Raw genomic sequence first — 12,678 nt, 5'->3', positions numbered from 1 at the left:
CATGGTGGAAGCCTGAGGAGCAGATGCACCTCTGCTCAGTGGCTGTCTCACATCTGAGAGGCAACATTTGGACCTTGATGCCATCGTCATTGTTTTACTGGTTATTCTACCTGTTTGTGACGACGACTAGCACGGAGAGCAGCATCCAGTCATTGTGACAGCTCATCGCGCACATCCCCGCTTCGTGCTTCTTTTATAGGTCACTGGTCTGTAGTTGAAAGCTTGTTGAGAGGAAGTGTTTCCTCCAGCCAATAGAAAGTGATTTCCCCAGTCGCTCAAACAAAGGGATTACACAGCCAGGAATCTTAGCATAGTTTTATTTATATCAGGGATTATTCACAACGCACAGAGACCAGAGAGATAAAAGATGGTGGGAGTGGGAATAAGAAAGTTCTGTGCGAGCAGCACTGTTGGATAAGCACAGCTGTGACAATACAACCTGGGGTCGTCCTCCATGCCAGCTCAGCCCTAAAACCTTCCCCTTGTTGTCGTCATGACACACGGCTCCTGTTTTCATGGAAGAAGGCTGCTGAGGTCTGTTCAGCCACTTTCCCCCACCGTTACCAGAACAGGTGGGATCCTGTGAGCCGTGGTCATCGGGGGTGTGGAAGGAGCACAGAGAGAGGATCCGGTTTCTATGGAAATATCACCAATATTGCTATGGGAACTGGAGCAGCAGGGCACGCTTTGTCTCGGATCTAGCTGTAATCGTCTCTCAGAAAGAAGCTTATGGTAATATGTGATGCTCTTATGAATTAATTTGTCAGGCTTTGTGTCCCAGCTGACATCATAGACTTTTATCAAATGGAAATTAGCATCTCCTCGGAGGGAAGCACGCAAGACATGAGAGCGCTTCAGCAACACGCTGCTCAACTTTTTGCTTGTCCCCGGTCAGGACCAGAACCAGTGGAACGGTTCAGAGTTTAAATATCCATAATTAAAGGACTAATGATTCACAGGCAGGTATTGTTGATAGCTTAGCATAACATGAGATCCCACTTAGAGGTTTCAGATTGAAGCTACGAGGAATTATCCTGTAGTACATGTGTTTTATAGTCATTAACTATTTAATGTGTGTAAGTATTTTAAAGAGTCACCATTAGTCGTGCTCATGGTTATATCAGTGTGGAGTTGTTCTGGGTGGGGCTGAATTTTTATCTTTATTTGTATTTATTTATTTTGCTCCTTCCAACCCTTTTCTTTTAAAACAGGTTGCAGATTTCCACTCTTTCACGCTTTAACTGCGCTCGGGGCTCACGCTGAACTTCTCTGCAGTGTGACCAGGAGCTCGGCGGTCATGTGTGCCAAAAACAGAAACCCAGATTGTGAGCGGACACAAACATTTAGACCTTTAAAAGCTGCTCTGTGTGCTCCAGCAGAGACTCTGTAAAGTGATGCACGAGTCAAACACCGCAGGACACTTGGCAGCCTCGTCACACGGAGCGCGACGTGAAGGGCGGGTCTTTATCCAGGGTTCTACGGGTCATCCAGGACCAAGTCATCTGGTCATTCCTGAGGGCTTTAATTACACGAGTGAGCTAATAATCTCAGGTCATCAGATAGCTGTGAGAGTTTTCTGTCACATTACTGTGAACTTCAGAACCAAAAACCTTTAGAGACGTCTCCTAACGTGTTAATTCCTTTATTAGATTTGTGCTTGAACGGTTAATTGATTAGTTGATCAGCAGCACATTCTTTTATCTGTTTTGTGTCATTGTAAATTGAGCTTATGACTTTAGACAAAGCAAATAACTTGTGTGCTTTAGACACAATTTGATGACGTTTCTGCTGAACGATTAATCAATAAATTAAGAAAATCCTGGCAAATGAATTCATGAGAACACCTGTAAGCTGCCAGCCCTTCGTTAAGCTGAGGATCATGTATTCCAGACATCTTCAGAGGACGCTTGTGGAGACACGTTGCACTATGATATAAAAACAAATGTCTTGGGGTGCTGCTGTAGCTCACCTGGTTGAGCTGGCGTCCCAGGTGCAGGGCTACAGCTCACCTGGTTGAGCTGGCGTCCCAGGTGCAGGGCTACAGTCCCCATGTGGAGGTCATGAGTTTGAATCCCGCTCATGGTTCTTTCCCACACATCCTCCATTCTTCTCCCCACTTCCCTGTCTCTGTCTCTCTCTCACTGCTCTATCCAATAAAGGCACAAAGGCCAAAAAAAAAAACAAATGTCTGAAACATGTGATGGTGTTGAATTGAGTGACAGCCAGCAGTGGTCGGCGGTTCTGTACCAACCAGTGGAAACAGGATGATTAGTTGAGTGCATTTTAAAGTCAATGGACTGAAGTAGTGTTTAAAAAGAAGCCAGTGTGTGTGTCTACCAGGTTCCCTGTGTGTGAATGCTTTCCTTTTCATCATGGCGAGCCTCGTAGCTCACCACAACACGCACATCTACATTGCTAATTACCTGTTTGTTTGCCTCCTTGGTGTTCTCCTGTCGGCTCAGAGAGCTTTTGAAGTGATCATGAATAAGTTTCTCGTTTTATGTGGTTTTATATTTATTTGGAGGCAGCGTGGGGTGACGTGTTTATCACCCAGAGAACGATGAGGCGACGCCGGAGCGCTCAGCTGACTGTCCCTCAGCATTTATATCCTTTATTTCTCCACCGCTGTGATAAAATGTGCCTCCACTCCCCACCAGCCGTCCTGTGGCTCCTGCCTCCTCGGTTGGCTTGTTTACCTATGTTTAAACTGGAAACAAGGTGCTGAATGCGTATCGGGGGTATGTAGGTCATGTTATTCATGTAACATTAGCTATGTAGCATGTACTGTATGTTCTCACAGCCGTGCACCTGGCTCTGCACGTGTGTTGGGATGCACATGCTCATTCTGCCGTGGTTCAGGGAAGAGGTTAACGCTACTGCTGCCCTTTGGTGTCTTTATTGTGGCACAGATACGATATATGGTCTGATACTGTCATCTTTACAAACTGTTGGAGGACGTGGCCTTGGAGACGTCAGCGGTTACTGTGAGAGGCTGTTCAGGGAGCGCGACAGGTTTTATAGAGATGACCAGCCGTTCTGCTGGACCAGGAAGAAGATGAGTGGTCAGGCGTCTTTCTCCTGGAATGATTTGAATAATAAATCAATTTAAGATTCTCAAAAGCTTTATGTGTGCCGTAAACAGACAACCAGACTCCGTTCAAACAGGACGGGAGCACGTGAAGAGTTTCCGAGCAGCAACTGTTGATCGTATGCAGAAACTGGGCGTGCATGCGTGTACTTTGATGTCTGAACTTCCAAAGCGGGCGTGGGAATATTCTCCACAGGCACGAGGATTGAGCTTTTCCACAGGGAATATCACCGGTTGCTTAATTGAACCTTTCTATTTATGAAACCAGCCTCACCTCGCTGGATTCACCGAGCGGCGGCGGCGGCACCGGAAACAAGCGCGGCCTCCCAGGAGACAGCAGAGAAAGAAGAAGGGCTTCATTACACAGTGCAGGCATCAAGAAATACCCGCTCCTCTGTGCCTATTGTATTATTCAGTGATGTAAAACCTGGGGGGTTTATGAGGGCATTACGCTAAGATTACAGAGAAAACCCTGCGCCCATCACGGAGGCGGCAAGAAGATTAAAAAAAAAAACTTTAATGCAGATTTGCAGATTGCCAGATCGCACACAGCTGTGTCCAACCAAGGAGCAGAAGGAGAGAAGTCCATTTCCACGATGACCACACACACATATCACTCTGCCGGTACAGGAGAGTGGGAGGCTATTCAAGGAGACAGGACGGGTTGGACACGATCAGGGAAGGATGTGTCGGACGGCCTGGAGGAGAGCTGGGAAGCACCGCTCTCATAACACACAGTCAGCACTTCCTGATACTTCACTGGCCGTCCAGCTGTGTCTTGTTGTTGCACAGTGGAAAAAAGATGCAACCTTTGCTGAAAGGTTACCCAGGAGAAAGCAGTTGTGAAATGGACTGCTCAGATAGTCTGGAACCAGCCGGTCTGTCTGCCAGGGGAGGGCTTCAGATCCAAAGTCGGTTGTTTGTCGTTTGCTTTTCTTGTGGTTGATGGAGCGGTGATGACCAGACAGCAGCTGTCAGTCTTACAGCATGATGAAGAACAGTTTAGAGAGCCTGAATATTGTCAGATTTCTTCAGGTTTACTGTCAGTTAGAATCCACTCTCAGTCTGGAACATGTCTGTCATTAAATAATTAGGAGTTTAGCTTTCCTGTTCTCTGTAAAATGTCCAGAAAGTAACGAACTTTTACCAGAGTCTTTACCGACAGTCTCCCCAAACACAGCAGTGAATGATCCCAGCATGCAAACACAGCAAATGTTCACAGTGAAGGAGCTGAACCGAGCACACGGTGCATGAAAAATCGCTGAGATTAGAACTTGATTATGAAAATCAGCTTTCCTGATCAGTTAATTACTTTTTTGTTTCAGCTGTAGAAATGATTTTAGGCTGCGTGACAGTGACGCTCCGCTGTATGTTCTGCTGTGATCGAATGAGTACCAAATAAACAAACACTTCTTAAAAATAGATCATTTAGTGGATGTTGTGTAAAGTCAGCCGGAGCCGAGGGTTGGTGACGAGACGGACTGACAGCATATTATTATGACATCGAGCAGCGACGCCGGTGTTTCTGGGTTTTTTGTGTAATACACAACAACTGATGATTTATTTTATTTATTTCATCCTGAAGTCACGGCTGATGTGTGTCCGCCGCTCTTCATGAGTGGGGGTTTAATGCTCTTTCCTGGACAGCTGTTTCTACTACAGATCTCTGAAGCTTTTTATCTCTACGTCAGGCTCACTTAGGCACCTAATCTGCACTAATACTATCTGGACTGGGGAAGACGGGGACGGGGGTGAAGCTCCATTAGCTCCGTCAGGCCAGCCATGAATCTGGTTGCTGCGTTTCATGGAAAGTCGTTGCACTAAATTAATGGCCTGAAATAATTTATTGTCAACTTTGGATTCTATTTCAACACAGCATATTCTGATGTTCTGCACTCTTGGCATACTTGGCCTAGTTAGATTTGGTATTCAGTTACACAGTACACGCAGTGCATTTGAAACCTAAACCACGAAGTCAGTGCTGTCATGCCTCACTCGCATAAGCTTTTGTCAGAAACATTAAATATAGTACATGCCTCACGCATGAATTAAGATAACTGGCAGGGTTTCTGTTGAACAGCAGGTGTCTGGCTGCGTTGTTGTGCGAACATGGATTCAGTCTAACCTTTCAGCATGAAGAGGAGAGTTACCCTTCAGTTATCTTTCTTCAGATGATGACTGACTTTGTCCTAGAACGTAGCTACAGTATGAGCAGCTTGCAGTAACCATGGAAGCTGAGAAGCATCTCTTCTCTGCACACAGCTTTTAAATCTGCCACAAGCCAAATGCCTTTCTGCAGCGCCGTGGAGAGGAAGCTAAATAGGTGACAGGCTTCCTCTGGATTCCTCTGAACACAACTCTCATCCTCATCCTGTGCACGTCTTTGTTGAAGTTCTCCACTTTTTAGGTTGTCAGAAACTTTTTCATGTAGTGTGTAGAGATAGCGCTCTCCCTCTTGGGATCAAACTTTATTGTCTTCGCTGCCGTAGCACAGAACCAAATAGATCAACCCGTCACAGCATTAAAACCACTCGGATCCGGCCTCTGTGGATCAGCTTTGGTCCGGTGATCCGGGGGAATCCGGCTCAACCCCGTGGGCTCTTGGTCAGTTCCTCCAGCCTTTACCCAGTTCCATCGGCTGTGGTGTGCTTGCTTTAGATGGATGGTGTCTGTCAGAGTCCACAAAATGTTTCCCAGCAGAGCACTGCATTGAAATGATCAGTAGCTTCAGATGCCACACGACGGTACTTCTTTGCACTAAGAGGTCCGGATCATGAGCGAAGCAGCACCCGGGGCTGGTCTGGGTCCTGCTCCTGAACTGCTTCGCCCAGGAAGTGCTTGTAGACTGCTGGAAATAATGTGTTTTCATCCCTCTAAAGTCTGAGACCAAATGAATATTAGCGTTATTGTGAGACGTGGTTATTGTGAGACGTGGGTGTGACCTTCTTCTTCAGCGTTGTTCCTGTCAGCAGCAGCTAAAAACAAGCTGTCGTCTTGTTATGATCTCCAGAAAGACCGTGGGCTAATCAGCTTAGCCTGTCTGCTTTAGCAGGTGACCGCACACACGGCTGTGTGTTCAGATGACAGTTGGCGGAGGTCAGGTTATCCTTGTTTGAGCAGTTTTCTTTGAATGAGAGGCCCAACACCCCGTTTGCCCCTAATTAGTAGCCGACAGCCCGACTGTACAAACGCATGGAGGGATTAGAAACTGGTAAATGTGAGGGCAGACTGGGGCTCTGAAGCAGGCTGAGGCGTGTTTTTAAATGAACAAAACAAATACACAGTTATTAAATGCACTGCTTTAGATGGGACATAGGTTTACATCCCAGACACCACAGCTGTTTGGATACGACTGATCAAACTATAACCACCGTGCACGGAGCAAGTTTAGTAATTTCATAAAGCTTTTTAATACATGATTTATCTCCATCATGGTGTAGAGTGTAGCTCGTCTACCAGACCAGAATGACCAGATCTGATGCTATCTGGGGGGATATCATGACCTAATGTTAGATTTTTTTTACCTTTAACAAACCTTCATGAATATCTGTGGAGCATTAAGGCCACCGGTGGTTTGATGTAACATAAAGATGGATCATCCTCAACATATACAAGCAGAAATCCACTGTAGTAGCTATGATTTGAAACCTAATTATCAGAATGAGGGGACTGGGCGACATGTTTGGTATGATGGGATAAGTCCTGTCTGTAAAAAGTCCTGGAAAATAAGAGTGGGAACCCTGAACTAGGCTGGAGAACTTATGAACAAACAGTTTCTGAAATATTGTTGTTTTATATCATAAACTGAAATATAATTTAATAGATATGTTGGCGAATAAATCACATTGTTATAACGTGTAGCTGTGTAGTCAGAAATAAATGGAAGGTTTCCATCTTATCCTACAGGCATGTACGTTATATACAATCTATGATGACGGGTTCCAACCTGCAAAATTAAATAATGTTATTAATTTACATCAACAAATTCAGAATTGATTTATCTTCAATTTTGTGTTGCACGTTTGTATTTTTTGCAAAGATGTTCATTTATATTCTGGATCCATCTTTACAGCCCAGATGGTTCTGAGACGGCACTGATCAAAATGAACTGACACAGAACGGCCCCAATATTCTAATGTTTGACTATATTATTATTACACATTTAGGAATGATGAATATCTGCCGACTGGACTGAGACGTCTTTTCTCTTTTAGTCATGCTTAATGTTTAGTTTTCTTTCATTGTGTGTATTTCTGTGACTAGCTCTGTTCTTCTTGCGTCCTGTTTTGGATGTTTTTCCTCCCTGATATTCCAACAAGAAATGTTCGTAGTCACTCCATATAATTGGTCTGGTCCGAGGTCCGCGGGCCTGTAGCTCGGAGGCCCGGTTAGTCATGCATCCATGCTACCAATAAGGCAGCAAGCAGCATTTTTCTGTTGTACAGCACAACATACGTTTAATACGCGACAGATTTTCAGTGACCCTCCATTCAGGAAGTGGTGATGAGCGCGGTGCTTCGGTAACATTCATGTGGAAGTGACTCTGCGTGGATGTGTTTGTGGACCAAAGGCTGTCAGGATGATTCAGCAGTGGCCCTTCCCAAGGCCCTATCCCTCACATCTTTCTGGGGTGCATCTGCACCATTAGTCCGGCATGGGCAGCAGCATCAGGCCCAGAGAGAGAGAGAGAGGGAGAGAGAGAGCGTTAGAGTTAGAGAGAGAGAGAGAGAGAGGAGAGGGGGAGAGAGAGAGGAGGGCTCGGCAGGCAGTTGAACTACTGGCATGGTGAGCTTGCCCTGAAAAGGGCACATGCCTCCCTGCGCAATTATCCACTGTGCATAGAAACAGCACCCCCACCCTCCACACACACACACACACACACACACACACACACATACACAATGGTTTAAGCAACACAACTAAAAATGGAAAATTGACGGTAAGAGAACGAGGCCAGATAGAGCCTGTGTGTTCAGATCACCACGCTGATGTGGGATTGACATTTATGTTCCCGTTAATGGTGAAACTTAAGATCAGTGAAAGCATCACAGACGTCCCCAAAGACAGTGTTCCAGGGTTCCAGCAGACCCAGGATCAGTGGACGTACAGCATGACTTCATCACTTCATCAGAGCGTTCCTGCTCATCTCATGTTGACTTGTCCTCCTGTGTTGCAGGCTGCTTCAGTGTGTTGGCAGTGGTGCTGAGAACAAATGACGGGTCGCCGTGGACAGACGAGTTTGACAGTAAGAGCTTTTTAAATAAATACCCCACCCGCTCCACCCCCCATGCAGAAACAATTAGCAGGTTTTAACGATGTTCCTCACATCAGTCCGTGTTCCTCCGTCCCACAGAAATCGAGCTGTCGTGTCTGATTGAGTCCATTTCTACAACCAATCCCAGGATTGAGTGGAAGAAGATAACGAGTGAGGGACCAAGTTATGTGTACTTTGAAAAGAAGATCTCAGGTAAAGCAGGAGATGCCTGAACACGTCTCTGTCATGTACTTTTGTCTTTAAACAGTTTTACATGTTTTCCTGACGTGTCCTCTGACAGGTGACCTGGAGAACCGAGCGGTGATCAGAGAACCGGCCACGCTACTGATAACCAACGCCACACGGTCGGACACCGCCAAGTATCGGTGTGAGGTCACCGCTGCTGACGACCAGAAGTCATTTGATGAGATTGTGATCGACCTTGTTGTACGAGGTGTGTTTCAGCCTCTATGTAGAATTAAAGCTGTGATCTATGAAAACAAGACGAAGATAATTCAGAGCACAGAAAACAAGCTATTATTGTGCTCTTATAAAAGAGACCTCACATAGTGATTCACACTTCGGATGCTGTAAAACGAAACCGTGTTGTAGGTCACACCAACCCTTTGGCATACATACGAGGATGCGTTATGACCAGACCTGCCCAGCTGCAAAGGCGTGTTCTGGGCTATAAGAGGAAACCTCTGAAACTGCATCTGCTTTGAATTGCAGTGCTAAAGAAAGCAAGCGCCGCGTGTTTTGGTGGCGTTTTCTGGCACGGGCCAAAAACCGTGTTCCTGTCCGGTCCTGTCAGTGCTGTCAGTCCAGTGAACCATGAGCGGTCAGGGTGACATTGTTTTTTTTAAAGCATCAAAGTCAATCATAAGCCTGGCAGCATTATGTGGATTGTGTCGGTTTGTTTATCGCCGTGATGCTCACAGAACATAAACACGCGTCTGAAGTGTAAAGCTCCCCGTGAAAGCTCAGTGCAGTGACCGTCATCGTATGTTTGGTGTCGCCACAGTGAAGCCGGTGGTGCCAAAATGCAGCGTCCCAAAATCGGTGCCTTTTGGGAAGTCGGCCGAGCTGAGCTGTGTGGAGGACGAGGGCTTCCCCAAGTCTCAGTACCAGTGGTTCAAGAACAGGGAGGAGATTCCAGACGACCCCAAGACCAGCCTCAAGTTCTTCAACTCCTCGTACACGCTCAACGCAGACACAGGAACTCTGGTCAGTATGTGTGCGCATGTGTTTGGACAAGGACACGCATGAGCGGGGAGGGCGGGGCAGCAGGGCAGCGGGGACGGTGGCCTGGCGCCCAGGGGTGGGGGCAGATATTTTGGGGAGACAGTTGATGGTGCGAGAGGGCTTGAGCCATGAGGGGAATCTGCTGTCCTCGTTTGCACATTCCTCAATTCTCGTTTGCTTTCCAGCATAGCTCCAGCGCTCTTCTGTCAACCTTCATGCTGGCCTCTAAGATGTGACGCACCACAGCGAGCCACCGCGCCGTCGTCTGGCTGCCTTCATGTCAATGTGTCGCTAGTCGTAGCTGGAAACTGGTCGGGGGTTTGGGGAATGTTTTTCTACCGTACTTATCTCGTTATTTTTAGACGCTTCACTGAAAACACGGTTATCACTCCCTCGGCTGCTCCCGTGTGGAAACGTAACGCCAGTCAGCTGATGTGTGGAGGCTGGAGCTGGTGACACATGTTGGGCTTTCATAATGCACTGGATCACATTATCTGGGCCACAAAAGTCTCATTCTGAAAATATTTAGAAAGTTGTCGAAGCGTTTTTTGGAATTTTTCTTCCTTCACTGAAGAGACTATAAATATCTACTCTACACATTGCAGTATGTGACTGAGTACTTCTGCTCTGATGTGTTATTGGTACTGCAGCTCCTTCACCAAATCACAGAGGATTTATTCTGATATTAGGAAAGTGCAGCGCTGGAGTTTGGCCAGGTTTCATCTTTAACTTGCCCTGACATGGAAATGACATTTAGTGTGTTATCACAGGATGGATCCTTCTCTGGCTGTTCCCTCCATGCTGCCTGCACCTACAGCCTGCTTCTGGCTGTTCACATCCACCTTTATCTGTTTTAAACACACATCATAGTAGAATAGTCATGATCCAGTATGTTGAACAATGTCTGAACAACGGCTGACTGAACCGAAGACAGGGCGGTTTCACTTTAGCGGTTGACAGTAATCAAATATATGTTTGTGATTTCTCTCATGCAGAAGTTCATCGCAGTCAGGAAAGAAGATGCAGGCGAGTACTTCTGCCGAGCGAAGAACGATGCGGGATACGCTGAGTGTACAGCCCAGAAGATGGAAGTCTGTAAGTGTGACACGGACACGCTGCTGAAACATGTTTGGTCGTTAGCAGAGGAGCTGGTGATGTTTGACATCAGGTCAGTTCAAAACAAGTCAGAACTTTGTCTGTTCAGTGGGCCTGTAGTGAACCACAGCTGCTCTTCAGACAGTCAGGAGGTGAGAAAAACAATCTGCACATCGTCTCGCCTTATTGGCCTTATCAGCGTGGATACATCATCTGAACCTGGTTGTTTATAGTGAAACGATAAGAGCGGGCTCGGATCGGACCAGCGTGTGCCTGCCTGTAGCTTCATGTGATTTCTGGGAACAGAACTGTGTCTGGTGATCTGAGGACTATTAATGAATATAACACAGACAAGCTGTCTTTAGATAATCTGCCATGTTGGCTATTAAACTGTGATTACAGACTGCAGTCCAGGTTCTGGTCATCAGCTGGAACAAAACGCAGCCACACCGACTGCTTCTATGACGTGGTGTCAGTAACTCTGGAGTCGACTCCAAGTAAACATCCAGTGAATGTTAGATATGTTGGACCTACCAGTTCCATCGTATAGTTCAGCTCAGAGTGGTGGAAACAGGAGGTGTTTGTTCCTGGAAGGCTGTGGATGCAGCGCTTTCCTCCTGATGAAGTAACACCAGCGATGGTCCAACCAGTGAGAATGTGTGGACACCACGGTCCTGCTGGTAGGATCAGTCCTCACATTGTTGTTAACTTTCTTCATTCTTGCTTGAACTCCACAGATGATATTGATCTTCTGGGGATCATACTGGGAGTGCTGGTGGTGGTAATAGTGCTCACATGTATAACGGTGGGGATCTGCTGCGCGTACAAGCAAGGCTACTTCTCCAGCCAGAAACAAACAGGGAACAAGTAAGACATCAGAACATCCTCACAGTCACATGATCAACACATAGGAGTGTGTGTGTGTGTTCGTGTGCGTGTGTGTGTTTGTTCCTCAGCAGCTCTGCTTTGACCCAGCTTCCATAAAACTGTGGTTCTGTTTGTGTCTCCCAGCTACAAGGTTCCGGCTAAAGGGGACGGAGTGGACTACGTCAGGACGGAGGACGAGGTTAGTTCATGGCACTTCGATCTGGTTGCCTGCAGACGTTCATTAAAAGAAAATATCTTTCATTCCATGTTTTTGCCTCTTTATGCCAGCGGCTCTGGGCAAGCGCCTTCACACTAATGAGCCAACAGCCTCCTCCCCCTCTGGTTCTGATAGAGCTGCTCAGCACTGTCCAGTCAGGGTTTCACATCTGAACACAGTGATTTCACACCACACGGACATGAATCTGCCTGAAACCTGTCTGAAACCTCAGCTATAGTGATAGTGACCAAAGTGAATGCGTATTACATGTGGACTGTGCGATCCTTCCCTCTGAACCAGAGCTGGTTCTGCTCTGTTTCACTCTCTTTACTCCTGTCACACAAACTGTGGGCTCATTTTTCACTGTAATATAAAGTCTTGCACCTCTATGGAAGCAGCCCAACCATAGCCAGGAGGACGGAGAACTCAGAAATGTCCATTGTGCAGTATAACAAAGCTGTAACGCCACAAAGCAATAAAAACAAAAGAAAAAACAAATTTTATTTTGTAAAAATCGGGAATCATCATATACATGTATCCAAGTCCCCGCAGGTGTTATCAGGACTGGAAAAGTTAAAGCTTAATTTTCCTGGAGGAACAGGACCTCACATAGTCGTTTTAATGAATTATTAGTATTTAGAATGGAGCAAAGAATTATTTTTCATTTTCAGTTCATAGTTTGGTTACACTGGATCAGCTCCACACACACATTAAACATATATTCACTATTTTACTTGAGCTAATTAGTCCATTGGATGTCATCAGATCTCTCTCTGACCAGTAGTCATCCATCCATCCATCATCCATCCATTGATCTATCCATCCATCCATCCATCCATCCATCCATTGATCTATCCATCCATCCATCCATCCATCCATCCATCCATCCACCCATCCATCCACCCATTGATC

At 46.2% G+C, this 12,678-nt stretch overlaps 1 protein-coding gene across 1 annotated transcript in view; it reads left to right on the top strand.

Annotated features, from left to right (window-relative positions):
• The window catches only part of LOC103357892 (junctional adhesion molecule C-like), a 35,619-nt gene that overhangs the window by 19,367 nt on the left and 3,574 nt on the right, over positions 1–12,678 (top strand). Inside the window, exons 2-8 of the mRNA XM_008282642.1 lie at positions 8,265–8,333; positions 8,442–8,555; positions 8,644–8,796; positions 9,367–9,569; positions 10,583–10,682; positions 11,420–11,549; positions 11,694–11,748. Coding sequence (XP_008280864.1) covers positions 8,265–8,333; positions 8,442–8,555; positions 8,644–8,796; positions 9,367–9,569; positions 10,583–10,682; positions 11,420–11,549; positions 11,694–11,748 — 824 coding nt within the window. The remainder of the gene's footprint in view (positions 1–8,264; positions 8,334–8,441; positions 8,556–8,643; positions 8,797–9,366; positions 9,570–10,582; positions 10,683–11,419; positions 11,550–11,693; positions 11,749–12,678) is intronic.

The sequence above is a fragment of the Stegastes partitus genome, unplaced genomic scaffold (assembly GCF_000690725.1).
Source record: "Stegastes partitus isolate 25-593 unplaced genomic scaffold, Stegastes_partitus-1.0.2 Scaffold280, whole genome shotgun sequence".
NCBI classification, from domain to species: domain Eukaryota; kingdom Metazoa; phylum Chordata; class Actinopteri; family Pomacentridae; genus Stegastes; species Stegastes partitus.
Note: the sequence above shows the minus strand (reverse complement) of the source record. Positions and strands in the feature narration are given on the sequence as shown.